We start from the raw sequence: 25,059 nt of genomic DNA on the forward strand, positions 1-25,059 counted from the left end.
TGGAAATGAGTTTGGGGATAGGGAAGAGAATTCTAATAGACACCATGGTACATACAGTGAACGCAAAGATACTGAGAGAGAGAGAGAGAGAGAGAGAGAGAGAAAGGGACTTGTCAGGCTAATCAGATCTTCCACAGCAAGGTAGAGGCAAGAAGGGTGGCTCTAACCTTGTAAAGATGCTGCTGCTGCTCCTCTGACATCATCAGGTCATGGCTGTCCATCACGAGGGACTCCATGTCAATCAGCCAATCCCAGAGCTCCTGATATTCTGAATCAAAGTCCAGAAGCCTGCAGATAAGACATAAAATGTATTATGCATAGATACAGTGTAGTTGTTAAAATCTCATATTAGAATAATATATTCTTGAAAACCCATGATGTTCCTAGGTGATACCTATAAAAAGAGCAAGAAAAAATTATCTGTGTGGTTACACAGTGAGCTAAAGAGGAATTCAAGCTTGAGACACAGCCACTTCTGAGACTTTGAAATCATAACATGTAATTTTGATGTTCATACCTGAGACATATTATCATGGCGATTTACATCTGCTAACCCTTCCTGCGTATTTGAAGCACTTGAGCAAAATGACTACTACCACATCCTTGAAAAAGAGCATTGTCATAGTAAACAGGTTCAGGGATGGTGGGTCAGTGCCTTATGAAGTTTACACGGTCCAGGATTTGGGGTAAAAACGGTACCCTCAAAATTCAAACCCCTTTCTCACCTACTAACTACATCCCAATAGATTTATGATTAAGAATACTAATTTAACTAATTTATCTACAATAATCATAATTCACTAGCATATCCAAAATATAATTTTCACTGGGAAATGGCTCAATCATTTATCTGTCCCTCGGCTGTCTATCTGCCTATCTCTACAAACATATACCCTACATTTATTGTCATGGATGAGTAGCCAGCATTTCAGCTTAACACTCAGGGAAAGGCTTGAGTGACTCTGGTAAGCCAGTGAGAACACGGGCAGATCCAGTATTAGACAGGTGTTCCCCACAGACATGTAGGAAACAAAGGTAAGGACAGGAAGTCAAAACAATGAATCTTTGAATAGGCAGCAATCATTAAAATTCAAAGGAGGATCACTATGGTTTTCAACAAAATAAATCATTAGAATAAGGAGCTTAAAAGGATTAATGTGATTCTCTATTGAAAGCCCAGTGAATAAGTAAAGCCCATATTCCTCTAAAACACTGTGATCAGAAAATGAAAGTGCAGATGAAAAACTATGACTTTGTCCTTCCCCCAAAAAATCATCCCCCTAAAAGAAATCCTGGACTCTTGTCAAACTGTAACTGAACAAAAACCTATTTTTACTAGTGAAGCAGCAGCCTCAGGTGCAAATCTGCATTAACCAAGTAAGTATCTTATTACTCTCTTGTTCCTGTCTCCATACATTAAATGACTGCTTTCCAAGCAAATGACCATCCACTTTTCATAACCTACAACTTAATCTTAGTAGATCTGTCCAAAAATTATGGTGCATCTGGTGATGCAGGACTAGACTTAAAATTGCCAATTTTATTTTCATTACTTTACCATAATTATAAAGATCCTTGATTAGGACCATAAGTACCCAAGGGCAAGGATCGTCATTGGCTAAGACATAGAACTGATTAATAAATGTTTACTAAATGCCGATGATGGGTACAGCTGGTGTAGCCAAAATCCTCAGTAAAGCTATGGTGGCCTCAAGCAGTGCTTCTCAAATTGTAATGTGCAGATGGCACCGCTGAAGATCTTGCTGAGACGCAGGTACTAACTCAGTAGTTCTAGGGTGGGCCTGAGATTCTGCATTTCTAACAAATGTTAGTGACTGGCACTGCTACTGGTCATGGACTTCACTTTGAATAGCAAGGGCTTGCAGCATACATGTGAAATTTGCAAATATACATGTCAAAATACTAAAAAACAAACAAACAACAACAAAAAAAAAAAACCCTGTAACAGGGAGAAATAAACCATCAGGCTTCCTTCGTTAACTTTGTGAGTGACTAATAAAGAATGACTAATGAGCATTTGTTCATATGACAAGTACAATAATTTAGAAATACCTCCTGAATTACGGTCATTTCTCTCTCCTTGTCCCCTTCCATGTTATAATTATAAAAACAAGGGAAAGCTGGACTGCCACCCCCAAAATTAGGAAAGTATGATCTAGAGAAATATTAAAAGGAGAGGGAAAAGGAAGGAAAAAGCAAACCGCATGCTTCTCAGTAGTCTTGGGAATGAGAAGGAAATTGAGGCAAGGGGAGCATGGACTCAGATGTGTGTCGTCCCATCCCCTGGACTAAGACCTAGAGAAAAGGCACATGAGATGGTTGAACAGGAAGCCGGTAGTGCAAGGCTGTCAGCTCCATTTTCCTCTAGGAAGTCTGGGAAGAGATAGCCGTTATCAGTGTCCTCACAATAACCTGGAGTGAGAATGCTGCAGTCAGACAGAGATCTTTGGTCAGAACGCCCTTTGCTACCCTATTCTCTCATCCTCCCCTCCCCCTATGAGGTTTCTGGAAGTTCAGCTGATGGACTTGGCAGAGGCATTGCGCAATGACCTCCAAGGAGAGCAGGGGAAGGCGGGGAGACTCTGCAGCCAGACCTCAGAGAGTTCACAGGACCAGTGAGGGCTGAGGTGAGACTTTAGTCAGGAAACAGCTCCTGATCAAGTCAAGAGATAGCAACAAAGCCACAGCCCTCTGTGGGAGGCAACCTCATAATATCCAGGGCAAGACCCGTTTCAACAAACCCAGCCAGCCTGGACCCACGGGCCACATTTAGATAGCGGACCTTGTCACATCACAGAATCACAAGGTCATGTAAGCTCCCTCTATGCTCTTTTGGATACTATGCTTTCCCAAAGGAAGGGAGAACAGCACGTATCCCAAGAGTTGTTCCTTAAAGAAATGCCAATTTATTAGGGGAGACTGCAAGCACCTGACTATAAGGGGGAAACTTTAAGAACCTGAACACTGATCTTAAAACAAGTTTTTTTTCTTGCTTTACCAGGAAAGTATGTGTCAAAAAAATTATCAGTCAGTAAGAGAAAAATTAAAAAGCCTGATTTATTTCGCATATGTATAAGACAAAAAAAGAAACTTTGATTATGACCAAACAATTCAAAGGCAAGGTATGAATTTATTTTTGTATCCCTAATGCTTACCATAGTACCTGGTGAATGTGACTGAATATAGATAATGAAACCAAAAGCCATTAGTAGGGCAGGAATGATTTTAGAAGGGCAGCACGTGACAGAGGTAGTGGCATCCCAATGCCAATTGGGACACCATTTCCAGGCTTCTTCACTCATGCTGAAAGTGAGATTTTTGCCTTCCGTATAGGAGAATGGTGCCTTTGCTTACTTAGAATGGTTAGGTGCAGTGGATTCTCAGTTAATCTGAGTTGCCTTCCCATTCCTTTCACATCCTCCTCTCTTCTTTAGTGAAAATTAAAGGAGATTGAGAAATAGATTTTAAACAAGTGAAAAATATACACAGAATAATTAAATGTTCAGAACAATGGACATGTTTTCATGGGCTCTTTACTATGCCTTTATGCCCATTTAATTGCTCCCTCCTGTTACTCTTCTTACAGAACAAAAGCCATTTCTTCTGATTCAATGCACTTGAGGTTCCTTCTCAGCTAGTCTACACTGGAGACCTGCAAATGGTGAATGAACCTAACACAGGCACTGTACTCATTCTTTCTCCAGTCAATACTATTTTCGTCCTCTCTGGGAATATTTAGGCTTGAGTTAGTTAGATACAGTAAATGCTTTGGTTCCATTATTTTGTTTCACTAGTGTAGAATTAGCACTAGTGTTTTCCAAACAACAAATTCTCATAAGGTCCAAATACTGAGGACGAAAACATTTTTTTAAAGCATTTGTGCCTACTTTCAGATTCTTGGCCATGTGTTCCTTCACAGCTTAGAAAAGACCTGACAGTTTTCCAATTTTAGTAAAATCAAATACATAACTTTATAGCAAATCAGCAATTAATTACTAGAATTTCTTTTTTGGTTCTTTTGAAACCTTCTGAAATGACTACAATTTAATGTGCTAATTATATCAGGAAAATAAGAATTTTCACTTTCTTACATTTGCATTACCTGCAAAGTTGTGTTAAGTGTTTTTCAAGTTATTTAATGAAAGACAATGTCTTCCAGGAAAAGTGAAAGCTACTATAAAGAACAACAAAAAAAGAGCATAGATGAGCAACTTTATCAAGGATAGAATGAAACCAGTTAACAGTTCTATATCCCTTTGAGGAGATGCCAATTCTATCAGCTGAATTCCAAACCAGGTTTTTTTTCTTGAATTCCTGGTGACTCTAGTTTGTCTTTTAAGATGAGAGGAAGAGGAGCTCAGAATCTTATAAGGGATATGACAATGGGAACTACTCTTTTGGAGGGATTTCCCTCATACAATTTTCTTTGTAATCGTGCTTGGCTTTATGTCAATTCATTCACTCAATATATATAATCTTCATGTTAAAAAGTCTCAAAACATACCGTTCAGTACTCTATGAATATGAAATGTTTTCTATGAAATTGTACAAAGCAAACTTATATTCACTCTATGAAAGTTTATAAAGCAAACTCATCACAAAAATGGTATTCTTCTGGATACTTTTCCTTTAAATTTTCATATACCTTAAGGGTTCACAATAAAAGAGTCAAACCTTCTCTTGTAGGTATAATATTCCCATTTTAGGAGAGTTAAAAGCTTAAGCACATTATGAAAAGAAAAGTCTTATAACTCAAAGTCAGTTTTTGTGAGATAAACATAAAATTATAATGTATTCATTCCATAATCTTAGAATCTAACAGAGAAAAGGACAACAGCTATAAAGAAAGAAATGTGTGATTTTTCTTCAAGTGTTTATTTCTAAGTCTGGGTCAACTACTATGGGTAATTACCAAAAGTATTTCCCAACATCTTGTCTACCATTTACTCTGCCTTTTTAAGGTTAAAAGGATTCTAGGTCCTTTCACCTCAGAAATAAAATACTAACAAGCTTATTTATTATCATTTTTCTGCATATTGGAGAGCAATATATTATTTGTGAGGCTGGTATACTTGAAGAAATAATCCTTCCCTAAACCCTGATGGGAGTTATGTTTGACTAGCTAAGTGTTTGAATACATAAATGCATTCAGCCTTTGGTATTTAAAGCGAGCATCATTAACTGAACATTTCAACTTAAACTTTGCTTAAAAGATAAAGTTTCACCCCAGTGAAATCAATGGGAGGTGTGTGTGAATATATGAGGTTTCAGCTTGGCCCACTAAGGAATTTTCATTAAAACAGACTACCAAATGAAGAAATCATCAGAAGAGAGCAATTTTTGGTTAAAGAAAAGATAACACTAAAATGTCCTTAAATACATACTTTTTTAACCTAAGGTTGAGAAATATGTATTTTGAAACATTTAAGAATCCATCTTTTGTATGCTTAATGGTTCATTTCATACCAACTCATCGAAAAACACAAGACTGGTTCCTGAAATACCAGCTTGTCTATATTGGGACTTCTATTAAATGATCCAATTTTCCTAGCTTCTTTAGCATATTGATTCTTTCCCCAAATACTCACTAAGTATTCATTGTTCACAGTATTTGCTCAAGGAAGTTTGCCTCTGGTTTTCAAAAACGACACTCAGGGAAGTAGTAACAAAATCTTGTAAAAATATAATTTAATAATTTTACCGAAGTAAAATACTAACAGATCAGAATTTCCCATCATCCTCTATTCCATGTGGCAGGTAAGCACAGAAGGGACATACAACAGTGGCACCTTGCTCAATCATCATATCATTAAAGAATAAAATTTGGCTTTCCAGACATGCTATCTGATATGCACAGCTGCATGTAGAATCCCTTTCCACTCTAAACATATTAAAGTGTGGACACTAATTTACTATTTTGAATGAAAATTCATGAGCAACTTCCTCATGAGAAAAACAGACTGCCTTTGCCATTAATAAATAAAAAGGAATATGGAGTTCTCTCCAGCAGTAATTTTCTCAATTCTCATATATACCCACGTACATGTGAAAATATCTAAGAAAAATAAAATCAACCCTACATAATTGTTAATGACTGGCCCCACTTTCTAATGAACCCATGGACCATCTGTTCATAAACATTTGTTACTGAAATAAAAGCCATAAAGAAAAATCCTAACCTCCAAGATCAGTCATAAAATTAGAAATATCAATGTTTATTTCTGAATGTATTTAGAGAATTCTGTTAGGCTGTCAGAAAGTCAAACCCTTGTCTAAATTTTCAAATAACACCTAAGTTCTAGTCAAAGAGCTGGCAAACATTCTGAGGAATTTAAAATAGGCAGTGATTGTAACACAAATGGAGAAACCTTACTTCAGAAGACAAAGCAAGAGTGATGCTTAAAAACAAAACAATACCTAAAACTTCCTATGTCTTTACCTGTGTGTTAGATGTGAGTGGCTGCAGACTTGCTACTGGCACACTAGCCTGAGTTGGGCAGTTCACCCTTTTGTAAAAGTACTATCCCACCTTAAGCCTCATTGGTTTTCAAAGATTTAACATTTTGAGTGCCAACATCGCTGTGAGAGATGCTGACAAATTTTCCCAAAAGTGCCAGTGTCACTCCCAGTTACTCTTATTTCAATAGCTATAAATGTAAATAACAATGGAATAATTCATATGTTTTGTTCTCTTTTTTTGTACCTCAGGTTATATATTGATATAATTTTTTCTCATGTTGGTCCAAATTCTGAATTACACATGGCACTCAAAGAGTTAACAGGCAATAGAGAATATTTACCCTCAGAGTTAGGGCAAGAGGTAAATAACCTGGAAATAACTCTCTGCTCCCCAATCCTTACCAAAAGCCTGGTAACAGATTTAATATGGAGACCTCTCCCAAGGTGACCGCCCCTGCCCAGAGAATGCTCTGGTCAGACTGAAAGGTTTTATTACCTGTAGAACTCTTCTCACTGAATTATGTTTTAACATCCCTTCTGCAGCCTACATAAAAAAAAAAAAAAAAAAAAAAAAATGCCTTGGGAATTTGGTGTCTTTTGCAGGGATGTAGTATCACAGATGCCTGCCTTCTCTTTAAAGAACTACAGGAGAAATTCCTCTCAGGGCTCAGTGGCATAAGAAGCCAACCTTCCTCCAATATGTATTATTTTTAATCCTAGGACACTGAATTTTCTGATGGATGACATTTCCCTCTTCTCTTTGGGTTTGAAAAGCTTAAAGCCAAAGATAATATTGTTGAGGATATGCAAAATGTATGTGTGTTTGTTTTCTTACACATATTTCACTCTTGCCTAACTTGCTTCCATCAAAATTTATTTAATTTCATTATAAATACTTTTGTAATTTGACTCAAATCCTTTGTAAATGAGGTGGGGGAAGTAATAAAGAAATACATTTTAAAGAAAAGAGTTAAGCTTTGCACATTAAAAGGAGGTACATTAGATTCGTGTTAGGTACATTTTCATTTTTCCTATTAGTACCTCTCTTCCTCTGCAGCAGGCGATGTCAGTGCTCCAAAACATTGCAGAAATTGAGTATTGTTAGGATGTAAGATATATATGACTTTACTGTTAACTTTGAAGTAATATTTCCCCAGGAAGTATCACTGCCTCTCTGGTTTGCTCTTTGTTGGCTAGCTGCACGGATGGCATTAGCACACTAAAGTGTAAGGCTATCTAGGTCTAAAATTAGTTTAATGTATTTGCACACTTAAAGGATATACTATAACAACCCCCAAATAAATACACTTCTATGGGTGAGTTTCTTTCTCTTTTTACCCAGAAAGACCTCTTTCAGTACTTACATAGTGACCAGAATAGCAGCCAGGTACTTTTTGCTCCTTTTTAACTGCATGCTACATTGTAATCATACTATTTAATAACAACACCACGGTGCAAGAGAAGGGGCAAAAAGCACCTGAATTGAACAACGATCAGCTATCTATTAGATTGAGACTCAAGAGTCTGGGAAGAAAGTTTTTAGAAATGCATGGTGATTTATTTGCAAGAGAGTTCTAACATCAGCACATATAAGTATGTGGTGGTGTGTACCAAAGAGAAAATATTTTATGTAGCTATATTCCATTGAAGAGAAATTCAAAATTGTCATTTTGTGTGTGCATGTGTGTGTGTCAGAGAGAGAGAGAGAGAGAGAGAGAGAGAGAATATGAGTGAATGTGAATATTCATTCAGCTACACAAAGGTACTACTTTTCAACCTCTTGCTCAGCAGAAAACTAGAAATATCACCTTGCAGTGGCAAAATCCAGGGTGACTATATACCTTCCCAGGTGGTTATGGTAAGTCAGTGTATCTTAATGCTTAATATAGAGAATCAAATTTGACCTTTAATCAAGCAATATTTTAAATCGTGATTTATTTGTTTTCATTTGTCAATATAATTTCTCTTTGGGGGTATTTCATATATATTTGGGTGTTTTCACATTGATCCGGAGATGATTTTTTTCCTAAATGAAAGAGTTCATCTTTTTTGCCAAACTTGTAAACTTTTGTCTATTTGAAGTAGGAGTAACCTACATATACTATTTGGATTTGGGAGTAAGGTTTATACTGAAACTTTGCCTCGGGAGAGGTGAATTACTCCTACATTCTTAGATAGAGGGTCTAAATCTTGACTACATCTCCATTTGTAGACATTGTTCATATTCACCCAAAGCCAGAAGAAGCATAATATATGGCTCTTGAGACTGAGAGCAGAGGTCCCTAAGAACACCCTTGGGATTCCCAAGCAGAGTCAGGAAAACACCTCCATGCCCTTCTGTTTCAACACCACCAAGTTATTATTTACAGAAACCCTCAACATATACACACGCGCGCACACACACTTCATGGTTACTGTCTTGTGGCTGAAATCCTCACCCTACCCATAACCAACCTTTCTCTAACGGCTAATATCTATGCATATTTTAAGACAGTTCAGATATTCTCCCATTAATTTCCCTACTCCTTCCAGCCAGCCTAGATGAGGCATGCATCCTAGGTACACCCATAATACTCTCTATCTTGATTTGTACCCAGTTTTTCGTAAGGATACATCTGATATCTTTCTCACTAGACTGAGGATTATTGAGATAAAGTCTTACGTATCTTTTCCATTTCTAGCATTTCATAGTTGCTCAATGTACATTTCCCTAACTGAATTTTAACATATCTACTACATTCCAAGTACTTTACACATTTTCTAACCAATTATTGCATTTCTGTGCTTCCATGCTGAAAAAAAGAATATGTAAAGTAGGCTAGGATGACTATTCCCATTTTACAGACTGAGATATGGCATCTTGGGAAGGTTAAATGTTCCAATCACACAGCAAAGAGCTAGCAGAATGCCAACTTCAATTCCAGTCTTTAATTTTTAATCTAGGACACTCTCTCTTCTCCATTAAGAAATTAGACTACACTGAATACATTATTATCCCTAAAGCAATCTGAGCAGACCTAATATACTTGAATATCTAGGAACAGAAGCTTTTACCTGCAGCTGTAAGACAGCAAATAAAAGTCAACTGTAGTCCTCAATTCCTGCCAATCAAGGTACCACCTGAACCTTTCAATGATGTAGTGTTTTATTTTAGAAGACTTGTATAATACAGCAGGAAAGATTCTCACTGAAATAAAATGTTGCAATTATTTGGACTTTTTCAAGCAAATAAGCGTTCGTCTTTATTTTTTAAGTATTTTTATTCAAAATGTCTATGTCTGTTTTACATCAGCTGCACTTTCTTCTGTTTACCTTCACCCATTTCTCTACTCCCCCCTCCCAAATCCCACCTCTGGCAACCACCAATCTGTTCTCTGTATTTATGAGTTTAGTTTTTAGTTTTTGTTTTTGTTTTAGATTCCACATGTAAGAGAGATCATATATTATCTGTCTTTCTCTGATTTATTTCACTCAGCATAATGCCCTCAAGGTCCATTCATGCTTCACAAATGGCAAGATTTCATTCTTTTTATGGCTGAATGATATCTCATTGTAGTTATATATGACAATTTCTTTATCCATTCATCTATCAATGGAAATTCCATGTCTTGGCTATTGTAAATAATGTTGCAATGAACATGGGTGCACATATATCATTTCAAGTTAGTGTTTTTGTCTTTTCACATAAATACCCAAAAGTGAAATTGCTGAATCAAATGGTAGTTCTTTTTAAATTTTTTGAGGAACTTCTGTATTGTTTTCTACAGTGCCTGCACCAAATTACATCCCCACCAATACTGGATATGGGTTTCCTTTTTTCCACATCCTTGTCAACACTTGTTATTTCTAGTCTTTTTGATAAAAAGTTTTCTAACAGGTGTGAGCTGTTATCTTATTATGGTTTTAATTTGCATCTCCCTGATGATCCATGACATTGAGCATCTTTTCATATACCTGTTGGCCATCTGTACATCTTCTTTGAAAAAATGTCTATTCAGATCTTCTGTTCATTTTCAATGGAATTGTTTGCTTTTTTTGCTATTGAGTTGTATGAGTTCTTTATTCTGGTTATTAGCTCCTTGTGAAATATAGGATCTACAAATATTTTCTTTCATTTAGTAGGTTTTTATCATTTTGTTAATGGTTTCCTTTGTTGTGCAGAAGGTTTTTGATATGGTGGAGTACCACATTTGTTTTTGTTCTTGTTCCTTTTGTTTTGGGTGTCAGAGTCAAAAAATCATCACCAAGATCTATGACAAAAAGTTTACTGCCTCTGTTTTCTAAAAGTCTTATGGTTTAAGGTCTTCTGTTCAGTTCTTTAATCAACTTTGAGTTAATTCTTTTCATGATGTAAGAGAATAATCAAGTTTCATTGTTTGCATGTGACTGTCCAATTTTCCAATATCAGTCACCGAAGAGATGATTCTTTCCCCACTGCATATTCTTGACTCCTTTGTCACAAATTAATTGACCATATATGCATGTTTTTTTTCTGGGCTCTCTTCTGTTCCACTGATCTATGTGTCTGTTTTTATGCCAATACCATACTGGTTTAATTACTGTGGCTTTGTTATATGGTTTTAAATCAGGGGGAGTAATGCCTCCAACTTTGTTCTTCTTTCAGATGATTGCCTTAGCTATTCAGGTTTTTGTGTTTCCATACACATTTTAGAATTATTTTTCCTATTTCTCTAAAAAATTATCATTGCAATTCTGATAGGGATTGCATTGAATCTATGGATTGTTTTGGGTAGTATGGACATTTTAACAATATTAATTTCCATCTGATGAACATGAAATGTCTTTTAATTTATTTATTTTCTTCAATTTCTTTCATTAATACCTTGTAGTTTTTAATATACAGGTCTTTCACCTCTTTAAATTTGTTCCTAGGTATTTTTCTTAACAATGCAATTGTTAATGAGATTATTTTCTTTATTTTTTTCTCATTTTGTATAGAAACACAACAGATTTTTGTGTATTGATTTTGTATTCTGCAACTTTAGTGAATCTGTCTATTAGTTCTAGAAGTTCTTTGATGAAATCTTTAGGGTTTCCTATACATAATATGCCATCTGCAAAGAGTGACTGTTTTATTTTTTATTTTACAACTTGGATGCCTTTTATTTCTTTTTCTTCACCAATTGCTTGGCTAGTTTTTTACGGTGTTGAATAGAGTGGCTAGAGTGGGCATTCTTGTCTTATTCCTGATATTACAGAAAAAACTTTTAGCTTTTCATCATTGAATGTGATGTGAGCTGTGGGCTTGTCATATATGGCCTTTATAATGTTAAAGGATGTTCCCTCTGTACCAACTTTATTGAGACTTTTATCATAAGTGAATGCTGAAGTTTGTCAAATGCTTTTCTGAATCTATTTATATGATCATATAATTTCTATTTTTCACTTTGTTAATGTTGTGCATCATTGACTGATTTGTGAATGTTGAACCATCCTTACATCCCTGGAATGAATCTCAGTTGATCATGGTGTATGATCCTTTTAATATATTGTTGAATTTGGTTTGCTGACATTTTGTTGGGGATTTTGCATCTATGTTCATTAGAAATATTCACCTGTACTTTTCTTGTAGTGTCCTTGTCTGGTTTTGGTATGAGGGTAATTCTGGCCTCATAACATGAATTTGGAAGAGTTACCTCCTCTCCTATTTTTTTGGAAGAGTTTGAGAAGAATTGGTATTAATCCTTCTTCAAATGTCTTGTAGAATTCACCAGTGAAGCCATCTGGTCCTGGACTTATTTGTTGGAAGGTTTTTGATTATTGATTCGATGTCCTTACCAGTAATCAGTCTGTTCAGCTTTTCTATTTATTTAAGCATTGTTAAAGGTACTTTTATGTCCACCTGAAAGGGGAGAATAACATAAACTCCCACCTCTCTCAGCCTCTGCTACCCATAGTCAAAACACTGTCTTTATTGGTTGAGGAGCCCAAAACATTCCTAAGCTTCAGACCTGCTTCCTGGGCATTTCCACTTGGATGTTCCACAGACCCTCAAGAGAACTAACTCTGCCCTCTTGTGTTCCTCCTCTGCACTCCCCACCGCAGTAAATGACATGTCCGTCTGCCAGAGAGCACAAGCCTGAAACATTCTTAAATATTGGTGGCAAAACCTGTCAGTTCAACTTCCTTCTTTCAGTTTCTATTGCTGCCATCTTAGCTCAGATCCTATTTTTCATGTGGATGACTAGAATAGCCTGTTAACTAAGCAATATCTAGTCTTGTCCTTGCCAATCTATGCTGCTAGAACTTTCTTTACAAACTGCCAATCTAGTTATGCTGGACATCCTTTAGTGGTTCCAGCTGTTTGTACACACTGTCTTCACTGTGAGAAACACTCATTGTCACTTCTGACTGTGAGCCATTCTCTGTGAAACTTCTGGAAGGTTTTCCTGATTTACATACATCTGTCACCCTTTGTCTACCTTTGACTCTACATCTCCAGTGCCTACAGCAGCCTGCATTTAATAGTAGCTCAATAAATACTAAATGCTGAATGACATCAAAGTTATTTGAATCCAAAGTTTCCTATTTTATCTCTCCTCCTTGAACCAGCAAATGGAGCATCATTTCCCTCATCCAATGTTTATTGGTTCTTTCAGGTTTCAGTTTCTATCTAGTTCAATCTCCACATTCTCCATTAATTTCTTTTTCATTTAAATTTTTTTTCAACTACAGTTTACATACAATATTATATTAGTTTCAGGTGTACAACCCAGTAATTGGACATTACATAACTAAGCAATCACCCCAATAAATCTACCCATCTAACATCATACATAGTTACTACAATATTATTGACTATATTTCTTATGTTGTACTTTACATCCCTGTGACTATTCTGTAACTACCAAATTCGTACTTCTTAATTCCTTTTCCATTAATTTTTAACCTAAAATCTCCAACACCAAAGCAGTGTTTCTCAAACAGCATCAGAATCATCAGGAGGACTTGCTACACCGAGACTGCTGGACCCCGAGACTCCCCATTTAGCAGATCTGGAACGGAGCCCACAATTGGCATTCCTAACAAATTCCCAGGAGATGTTGATGCTACTGGTCCAGAGTCAATATTTTGAAAACCACTAGGGCAATGGTTCACAGATGGAAGTAGACATTAGACTATAATCATATCTTGGCCCACTCCTACTTGCTAAATCAGAATTTTCACTGGAGTGGCAAGGGCAGGTATTTTTCAGCTTACAAGCTCCACAGACGATGCTGATACACTATCTTGGTTAAGAACCATGAACTCAATGATTAACTCCAGAATGTGGACTTCCCCTTCTTCTCAAGCAGTATTTTTCACACCTCCTTCAACTTTCTACCCTATTCTCCAGTGATACAGAACAGCAGGCAATCTGATAATTCCAGACCTTTGCCCTCTCTCCATATATATGAACTCCAGATCAGTTTTAGTTATTAATTCATGCACCTAGCACTTGCCAGGCACTGCACCAGACTCAGAGTACAGTGTGGTAAAAGACACAGTCTGGTTTCATGGAGCCCAACGCATTTGCTTCAAGCTCCCCTGCCACCCTATGCATCCCCTCTCTCCCCTGCACAGGCAAATACTGGTTTAATGCTGTACTCCCTTGCTAGACTGTAAATTTCATGAAGGCAGAGACTCTGGTATGTCTTTGTAGATGCTCAATAAATGTTTGTTCAGGTTAAATTAAAAAGCTCTGCCCCTGACCTTGCCTTCTTTCAAAAATCATCCCAGAGTCTTCTCTCTATGTTGTCTTTCCTGGCCTGCACCAACTTATTCTCATCACAGTCAGAACTGAGCTCTGCCTTACATGAGCCCCACCCCATAACCCCACGTAGATTTTTATCTCTGCGTTTGTGATCTTTTGCTCCATGTCGTTTACAGATCTGTCTCCCCCTACCAAATTGTGAACCTCTCAAGGTCAGGTACCATTTTATTTTTGCCTTTTAATTTTTGTACTTCATATAGGATGTACACAATACTATTTGTTAAAGTAATAATTAAAGTCAACGTTGTTTTCGCTTAAGCCTACTTTGCAATATTTTTGCTCTAACTTCCCTGTGTGTTTAATGAAATCTTAAGGTTCTTCCACTTCTCCATAGTAGAAAGTACAAGAATTTAAATTTCATAGAGTATGGAATATGCACAATATGGAATTTAAGGGAAATGTTTATCAAGGGAACAAAATCCTTCAGAGAGAGGGCAAAGTATGACTTGATGGACTGTCCACTGCATTCTGACCCAGGGTTCTGAGTTGAGGTCTTAACTCCATCTTACGCCATCATCCTGGACAACCTGGTCACCCAGCCTTTTGGCCTCCCGGTTCTATCATTTAGAAGCTGAACAAGAGACATGGTTTGTAATCTACACTAAGTCTTCACAGCAAGTAAGATGCTACTTAATCAAACAGCATCTTTGAAATACATTTTAAATATGAAATCAAACAACCATATAGTAGAACAGATTGGGAAGAAAAAGAGGGTTACACTTTCCAAACAATATAAAATCTAAGTGTTCTTAACAAACTCTGTTCAGAGAATCATGCCATGTACACAATAGGTCTTCAATGAATACTTATTGAATGAAAGATACAACATAATCTATAAGTGCCTTCATTTAAATAGACAGGAATCAAAAAAGCACCAATCTGTTCTCATAGAGAATCTTGCTGGGTGACTCACAATGGCATATCCCTCAGCAAGCCATGGTTTCCCACTTTGCCCTGCTGGAGCCTGTGACAAATATCTCCCACAGGCTAAACACACTCTGTTACTAAAGTTCACACAGCCTCACATGCATTTGGGGACATCTTCCAACCAAACATATTCATGACTGCTAAATACATAGTTCATAGTTGTATATGAGCTGTGTTATATAACCTTGATACACACCTTTCTGTCAAGCCAGAGAGGTAAATTCACTTTTAGAGTTTTTTAAAAAAATATGTTATATTTATTTTTAGAAAGAGAAGAAAGGAGGAAGTGAAACATTGATGTGAGAGAGAAACATCCATCAGTTGCCTCTAGCAGGCGTCTAATTGTGGACTTGGCCTGCAACTCAAGTATGTGCCCTGACCGGGAATCGAACCAGTGACCTTTTGTTCTGTGGGATGATGCCCAATTCACTTAGCCACAACAGTCAGGATGATTTCTAAATGATATTTTGGTTGTGTAAAATTCTTAGAAATTTAAGATCACCATTCTCTCTAGCAATGAGTCTTCCCTGGAGTAGACTTTCTAAGTTTTTTAACTACATACTCTTCTTAGCATGCATGTAGACATAGGAAGGAAATAAAAATATATGAATTGTATCACCAACTTAATTTTCTCTTTAGTAGATTGGATATCTGCATATGGAATGAATACCATATAAAGCCCACACCGTTACCACAATTGCTTATCAGAAATAATGATCAGTCAATGCTATAAAAGAAACAGTTAATTAAGTTTGTGTGTCATTGGAGCAGATAATTTTACAAGGCTATGTTCTTCAGGCTTCAGAATTAAGGATTTGGCTGTGGGAGCAAAGAGCCTTGGGGGCAGGACACCCCAGATAACCTCACCCACATGCATTTCTCACACAATGCTTTTCTGTATGTAAACAAAAAATAGAAAAGAGTATATGGTTTTTTTGTCCTTACTATTAAATAGCTGCTTTTTCTTCAGCACAATCTTAAATTTCTGCACAATGCACAGCCTTCAGCACCCCAAGGAGCATAAACAAAAGATATCAGGCAAGTTCACCTACTCCCACTTCACTGAACAATGCTTGTTGTTAACTAAGCAATTCCCAGGGAAGATTTATGATTTGTGGAGCCCAGAGTAAGTACTCAGGTTGGGTCCTTGGAATCTGAGGTCAGAAGCACGTGGTGCCTGCTCAATTTCCAGGGCTTTTAGAAAACATGAAAATGTGACCTAAAGTTTGTGCTTGCATATACACCAGAGACTACTTAGGCATTTAGAGAAATTAAAGCACATTAAAGCCTCAGAACAGCTTATTGTTCATGCTCCAAGGTTTAACCTTTTCTTTCTTATTTGCTCCTATGATTTTCATCTTGTGAATAAATGTCTACTGAATTACATAAGAAGAGTCAAATATATATGTAACCTGTCTATGGATTTAAAAAATCCTGATTGAGCAACAAATTATATAGATAGGTAAATTTAAAAATTTATTTCCCATTTCATAAACAGAATTATGACTCTGATCCTTTTCCTGTATTCTTAGACCCTGGATTATACCACAAGACAGAATCTGTAATCAGCATACTTAATTTATCCTAAAAATTTATATGGGGATTTAAGTCCAGTCAAAACTGTAAGTACTTAAAAGATAAGTGAAAACGAGTACATGAAAAGACTTCTTTTCTGCCTTCCTTCTCAGGGAATATTTTAACTAGAGTTACACCTCATAGGGTAATAAGATGCTATTAATATGTAACAGACGTGGGGGAATAATTTCTCCCCTTTGTTGCCTGGCTCAAGTATAAAAGTAAAATAGGATATTGTTTTCATTTTTATGAGTATAATTATTTTCAAGTCATTTAAACTATGAAATAATTAAATGTCATTACTACTCTTTTTAATATTCACCTACTAAATATTAGAATTAAGCCAGAAAAGACAAAAAGAAAAAGAAAAATTATACAAAATTTTATACAACTTTATATTCATTTGGAAATATATGACTGCATGACAACTAGATAGGTAGTTAGAATAATATAAATATAGCCACATGTCTCAGGCTGAATGAAATCGTTGATGGGTCACTGAAGTTGTTGGGTTCTTTCACATGCCATAGACAATTCAAGTGCTAGTCTATCGTTCTAACGGACTTTATGTGAAGCAAACCGGCTAGCTCACGGTCTCTAAACAATTATTAAATATCTGCATTTAAAAAAAAAATTGTGTTCTACCAAATAAATAGTTAAGTTTAAAAAGGGGGAAATACACTGAAAAATAAATTTATAAAGAAAAACAACCAATACTATAAACACAACATAGTCACACAAACACTCGCAAAATAACAAGGCTGTTTTTAAATAATCCAGTCTTCAATTCTAGCACACACACACACAAAAACCCATAAATGCCTTCCTAGTCTATTGAGCTTCTCCTTGTCTGTTAGCTAGGGAGAAAATGCCTGCCTAACGCCTACCAGTGGAAAATCATAAAAAAAGTAGAGATTAGTGAGTATAAAACAACAAAAAGAATAGTTCCCTACCCATTGCCTCCCACTGAATGAACTTTTGACATATCAGCAAACTCTTCTTTCCTCTTGCTGCCGCTGGTGTACTGCTCACTGTACAGCTTTAGGGACATCTGCTCAACAGCATCCCTTTGTGCTTCCAGGTAGCATAGTTGAACCTCAGCCTAGAGAGAGAAACAAAGAGGAATTGCTGCTTTAATCCAGAAGCAATGCATTTCAAGTGAGGTGTAACAACTCCAAGAATGGGAATTGTTCATATCGTTATACTGCTCCTTTTGGGGTTGGATTTAATGGGATCAGCTGGGCATATTACAGAATTATAGTTTAGATCTGAATCTTATAAGTTCCTCCTTAAAATATGACCTGAATAAATGAACTCTCAAAAGACTCAGTAAATACCACAAAATATCCCTGAGATCATAATACTGTAGGATGAGACTTTACATAAAAATTCTGTGAAATTCCTCAATAATATTCTTCCTCATATTGCCACATATGTAACATTTATTTTTTAAAGATCCCCCTCCAACCCATACGTTTGCATGGACACATAGGAATGCTTCTCATTATCTTCCCAGAGGAGAATAAAAAAGCCTAGCACTAATTCTAATACCTTTTCAATAGTGATGACAGACTTCCTTTATTACATTTTTTTCTGTTCTCTGTATTATTGTCTTAATAATTTTAAAATAGAAGGAATGGTGGTTTTGCTTATGTGCAGGTTTGAATTGTTAAATCTTTCATAGCACTTGGGGCTCCCTGTAGTAAAGGAGAGGCAGTAAGTTCACCATGCTGTTTTCTATCAAACCAAGGACAAAAGAATGCTGAATAATACTTGGCATGAAAATGTATTAAATAGATGCTTTATCTATTGCAGCTGTTGTGATCTCTGAGGCTCAGGATCCCTAGTATACCAGATGAGACCCGGAATAAGGTGTCCTCAGTGGCATGCCTGCCCATGGGGGGCAGTGGGAGGGGGGATGTTGAGTTCATGTGCACTGCAGACCAAAGCAACTCATTTTCTTTTGGCACACTTTCCTAAATCCAAGAGCATCCATAAACATTTCTGAAAAGCCTTAAAACTGCTACTTCTTTATATTTTAATTACATATTCTGCTAAGAGAAACAGTTCTGGGTCAGCTCTTGGGCAGTTGCCAGGATTCTTTAACATGTGAAAAGCACAGAGTCAGACCCAGCCTCCTACTCTTCCTATCTAGAGCCAACCATTGCCTTTTGCCTTGTCTCTAGCCTTATAGGCTCAACCCGGTGAGGGGTGTGGGGACAGAGAATATTATAAAGTGGCAGCTTCTTAAAAGTGCAAATCAGGACTCTGTAAAGGAAGTGGGTATCTTATGAAATATAAGATTTCAAACCATTCTAGAGTTCCTACGTTCTCGCTTTCCATAAGCAACTAATTATTCATGTGCTGGTTGCCAAGGAAGAAGTTTTGAACAACGTTAAAAGTACTATATTTACATAATTGAAGTTTCAAAAATCAGTTAAGAAGCTGTATATTAGTTCATGTGAACTTTTCTTGCCCAAATTAATTGGCTTGAACAAGAATAGACTCAACTGGGTTAAAAATTATGTCAAACACTAAACAAAGGATAATGTTTCATGGTGCCTACTGAGTTTCAGGAGAAGGGTGTGGCTGTGGGAAGGCACAAAGGTTAGCACCTTCATTAAGGGTGTTAAAGAGGAGGTATGGAGCATGTGAATGGCATTTTAGAAGAGTTTCAACCAGCCAATATGCAGATATCATAGAACTTTGAGGAATAATACTCAAAGACCTAAGAATTTTTTAATGGGGGGTGGGGTATAAAACTGAATGTAGGGAGTGGGAGTCAATTATTTAAAAACAAAAAAACATAGCTTTCAAAAATGCCTACAATATTTTATGTGATTATATAAATATGAGATAACTGAGAGATATTGAACAATAGCCCAAGAACTTAAAAAAAATAATTCTCCCAAATGCCATCCCCCCTCCACTCTTCCCCTCCTTGAAGCTATAGGAATAATAAGAAGGTCATGACACTCCAAGAATGCTACTAGAAACCCCATTAGGTTAATGTATCTGCACCATAAGGTGCCAAGGGGCATGTCTGATCCCTAGAGGTTCCTGTTAGTTTTCAACCATCCTATGGTAACAAGCTGGACCACTGCTTGTTCTGAGTAATGATTTCACAAATGTGTGCCACTGGTCATAAAAAGGATCATAAAGAAGGATGTTGACCTAATGCAGACTCATCACTACTATGAAAAAATATTTGGAGTTTATCTCTTTTAGATCCTAGGCCATTTCTCTCTAGGAAGGGAAATGCCTCTCACATAACAGGGATACATGGAAAAGACTTCAGAGAACAATGCCGAGAGCAACTCAAAAGGTAATTAGTCACCTTACAGAAATGATTGAAATGTTGTAATCTAAGACTTTTATTGCACAATATCTCACAGGCATTTGACATAAAAACTTCCCTGAACTAACTAGGAGATGAATTAGGTGGCCCAAGTCTGTCCTACCCATCTCTATTTCTATCTCTGCTTTCAATGATTCATTCCTAAGCATGATGATGAAAATAGAACCAAAGTAGATCCTTCGGCTAAGGTTGAATGGCTTTGCCAGTCTAAATCTCTTTGCAAACTGTCTTAACTTTTTTCATACTATATCTTAGTCCAAGGATAATATTTTAGGTGAACTATTTGAAGCAAATACAGTCCTTACAAAAAATAATAACACTGAATCTCTGATTCATAGAATTTTGTTTATTAGCATTTATGATAACAGTGGACACTTTAAAAGTGAATATATTTTACAAATGGAAGCTTTGCCTGATTAAATCATATTACTGATGTGGAACCAACCAGCTTTAGTAACCTAATTCATTAAGGAAAATAAAAAAGGAACAAGGGGGAACAGACTCAGTGACAGATCCTGGCTGGTGCCATCAGTGGGAGTAAACGAGCAATACTGTGGTAAATGGGACAAATGAGCTGGATTTGATTGAGTCTTTTGATTTTAAGTATTGCTGGAATACCCAAAATGAGATATTCAGCAAGCAAGTAGAAATATTAAGGCTGAAAAAGAAAGCCAGAGGCAACAGTTGACATTGGGAAATGAAATGAGGATACCGTGGGAGAGGAGGCACAATGAGAGGAGAAAAAGGACCAGTTTTCACTTACTCTGGCCTAGGCCCGCATTACTGCTGGGGTGACCTAATGTGGAGAACACTCCATTGCTCTCCCTCTATCCTTCTCCACCATCTCCAAACCCATTTTATAGATGCTTCATTGACTGATTTTTTTAATCACATCTGAGATCACTGGTTGTTGTTTAAGGGCTTAATTCTGAACCTCTTTTCTTTATTTATATTCTCTTCTAGGTCTTTCAATGTCATCGGTATAGTAATGGCTTCCAATCCTCTCCTCCGAGCTCCATATTTAAATATCTAAGCAACCATCTGACATTGCTACTTGGTCTGACTTTAGGTGTAACTGTTCAAAACAGAACTCTCTATTTGCGTCCTCTCTACACCCCCCAAAACTTTCTCTACTTAGGCCTTTCCTTTTAAATAACTGGCACTATCTGTTGCTTAGGTCAGAAATCGGAAAGTCACCCTTGACTCCTCATCTTCTTCATTTATAGCAGCCAGTTACTCCCTCATATCTGTGGGATCCTCTTTCATTATATCTCTCCAGTATGCACCCACCCCGCATTGCTGCCAGCCCGATCCAAGCCTTCACCATCTCTCCCCTGCAGAGCAGTAGTCGCCTTTGAACATGCATTTTCCTCACCCATTCCTGACCCTCCAGTCTCTTCCCTTACAGTGGCTAGAGTGGTCTTTACAAAACATCAGTTGGTTTCACCCTGCAATCAGACCTAAGAACAAACTTCTCCCATGACCCATGATCCCTACCTCAGACCACATTTCTCCCTCTCAGACCTACTTATCTCACTTTTGATCAGCATATCCCAGTCATCTTTGCCTCCTTTCAGCTATTTAAATAGCTCTTTCCTGTCTCAGGCCTCTGAGCATGTTCTGGCCTTTCTCTGGAACATTCTCCTGATGTCTTCTCATCCTTCATGTCTCAGCTGACATGTTACTTCTCAGGAAGGCCTTCCTTAACCACCCTATCAAAAGTAGACTCACTTTATTTTTATCTATTTTGGAACAATGGTAATTTCCAGAGAAGCACATAACACAATTTAAAAATTTTTTTGTATTTGCTGGCCTATATTTTTTCTGTCTCTGTCTCCAGACTCCAAGCTCTGTAAAGGTACTGTGCTCTCTAGGTCTCCTTTGCCATTTTATATTCCCAGCACCTTGGCAATATCTGGAACACAAAGGGGCTCAGTAAATAATGGTTGAATGAATGGACTGTACATTCACCTATCCATTTGTTACTCATATGTTCACTGAGCCTTTATTATGTGTCAAGAACTGTACCAGGTACTGTGGGGACAAAGAGGAGTAAAACATAATCCTTCCTCCCAAGGGATTGCAGTGTAGTGGAGGAAAGAGCCATGCCAATAGATAACTAAAAGTGTGCCAAGTGATTGTTGGGGGAGACGGAAATAAAAAAAAAAAATTGACAGAGGTGGCATTTGAGCCAGATATGGGAATATGGGTATGACTTTGTTTAGGCGAACAAGCAGATGAATGTTTTTTATAGGCAGAGTAACTCCTATGGTCGTAAGTCCAAGTCATGAAAGAATGTGGCATGTTCACAGACTGGTGGAGGGAGCTTTGGGGCATTTGGACAGAGAGGCTAAAGTAGAAGGGGATAGATGGTGGGGGGTGCCAGGTTAGGGAATTAGGGTGCTCTCCAATAATGCCCCAATAGAAAATATCATTGTTTCTGTGATGACCTTCATCTTCTTCCATCTCACTTTTTCTGTCATGTCAACATAGTCACCTAATGGATTAGTCCAAATAACTTCATAAAGCTCCTATCTCCTGGCATACTTTGAGAACATTGCATTGAGAAGAAAACAGTTTCCATCAGTCCAAAAGCCCTGTGTCCCAAATAGGGGGAACACCTAAGAGATATTAACTCATAACTGTAGTAAATCTATAACATAATGTATGGATTCAACTATGTCCCCTCTGATTTGCATGTTCTAGCCTTAACCCCCAATGTGACTGTACTTGGAGATAGGGTCTTTAAGGAGGTACTTAAGGTTAACTGAGTTAACAAGGGTTGGGCCCTAATGCAATAAGAATGGGATCCTTCTAAGAAGATGAAGAGGGGTACACAGAGAAAAGGCCATCAGAGGGCACAGTGAGAAGGCAGTCACTTACAAGCAAGAACCCAAACCTGATAATATCTTGATCTGGGACTTCCAGCTCCCAGAACTGTGAGAATTAAATTTCTGTTGTTTAAGTCACCCAGTGAATGGTATTTTATTATCGCCACTCTAGCAAACTAATACACACAGTACAATTAGAAACACTGTCTTTTCATCTGAGGTTTAATACAATTGCTTTGCTGCTTATCATTAGTAGCATGTTACCCCTTTATTTTGTATGCATCTAGAACCCAAATCACTAGAGACACACCTCTCCAAATTTAGATTACAAATGAATAATTTAGTCAGGACACAAGACCCAGTGTTCTAAAACTTTTATTTAAATTTGGCTTCATACGTGGTAATCCAAATTCAATGATCTTATGTCCTTCTAATATTGTGTCTAATAAGAAAAGAGTTGGGGAGTAAATTTTAGTCATTCTAACAATCTTTAAGGATTAAACACATAATCACTTTTGTAATCACATGCAAATATATGCCTATCCTAAAAAGCACTGAATTAGTTAAGAAATATCAATTATTTCATTATAACTGCATGTCCCAGCATCCTTTAAGTATCCTGATACTGTTAATTTTATTCTTTTTATTTTAATTTTTTTCTTTTTATTAATTATATTTTATTGGTTATGTTATTACAGCTGTCCTGATTTTCCCTCTTTGTCCATCTTCACCCTGCAAACCCCACTCCAACAGGCAATCCTCCCACCATTGTTCATGTTCATGCGTCATGCGTTTAAGTTCTTTGGCTACTCCATTTCCTCTGCTGTACTGTATATCCCTATGGCTATCCTGTAACTACCTACTTATACTTCTGAATCCCCTCACCTCTTCACTTATTCCCCCACACCCCCTCCCTTCTAGCAACCATCAAAACGTTTTCCATATCCATGATTCTGTCTCTGTTCTTGTTTGGTTAGTTTGTTTTAGATTTGATTGTTTATAGATACGCATTTGTTGCCATTTTATTGTTCATAGTTTTAATCTTCTTTTTCTTAAATAAGTTCCTTTAACATTTCATATAATAATGATTTGGTGATGATGAACTCCTTTAGTTTTTTCTTTTCTGGGAAGCTCTTTATCTGCCCTTTGATTCTAAATGATAGCTTTGCTGGGTAGGCTGTAGGTCCCTGCTTGGCTGTAGGTCCTTGTTTTTCATGACTTTGAATACTTATTGCCAATCCCTTCTAGCCTGCAAAATTTCTTTTGAGAAATCAGCTGACAGTCTTATGGGAACTCCCTTGTAGGTAACTAGTTATCTGCTTTTCTCTTGCTGCTTTGCCGATTCTCTCTTTATCTTTAACCTTTGGCATTTTAATTATGATGTGTCTTGGAGTGAGCCTCTTTGCATCTTTCTTGTTTGAGATTTTCTGTGCTTCCTGGACTTGCATGTCTATTTCCTTCACCAAATTTAGAGGGGTTTTCTTTCATGATTTTTTCAAATAGATTTCCAATTTTTTGTTCTTTCTCTTCTTCTTCTGGCACCCCTATGATATGAATGTTGGACCTCTTGAAGTTGTCTCAGAGGCTGCTTATACTGTCGTTATTTTTTTATATTATTTTTTCTTCTTGTTCCAAATCATTGACTTGATTCTCAGCTTCATCCACTCTACTGTTGTATCACTGTAAATTGTGCTTTATTTCAATTAGTGTCTCCTTCACTTCTGACTGGATCTTCTTTATTCTATTGACTAGGTTCCTTGAGCATTCTTATAACCAGTGTTTTGAATTCTGCATCTGAGAGATTGCTTATCTCCATTTCATTTAGTTCTTTTTCTGGAGTTTTGTCCTCTTCTTTCATTTGGGCCATATTTCTTTCTGTCCTCAATTTGGTAGCCTCCCTGTGCTTGTTTCTATGTATTAGGGAGAGCTGCTTTGACTCCATGCCTTGGTAGTGTGGCCTAATGTAGTAGGTGTCCTGTAGGGTCCAGTAGCACAGCCTCCCCTATTACCCAAGTTGGGTACCTGAGTTGTGCCTTCTGTGTGGGCTACGTACACCCTCCTCTTGTAGTTAAGCCTTGATTACTATAAGTAGGTCAATGGGAGGGATATACCCA

The 25,059-nt window shown here is 37.1% G+C and overlaps 1 protein-coding gene across 2 annotated transcripts in view; it reads right to left on the bottom strand.

Moving 5' to 3' along the window:
- AKAP6 (A-kinase anchoring protein 6) overlaps positions 1-25,059 on the bottom strand; it is a 513,452-nt gene that overhangs the window by 123,848 nt on the left and 364,545 nt on the right. For both annotated transcript variants that reach the window (XM_090270150.1, XM_090270149.1), the window contains exons 8-9: positions 17,710-17,858; positions 168-288 (exon numbers count right to left, since the gene is read on the bottom strand). In XM_090270150.1, the coding sequence (XP_090126276.1) occupies positions 168-288; positions 17,710-17,858 (270 nt within the window). The remainder of the gene's footprint in view (positions 1-167; positions 289-17,709; positions 17,859-25,059) is intronic.

Source organism: Furipterus horrens, unplaced genomic scaffold (genome assembly GCF_987537825.1).
Source record: "Furipterus horrens unplaced genomic scaffold, mFurHor1.1.pri manual_scaffold_3, whole genome shotgun sequence".
In the NCBI taxonomy this organism is placed as follows: Eukaryota; Metazoa; Chordata; class Mammalia; order Chiroptera; family Furipteridae; genus Furipterus; species Furipterus horrens.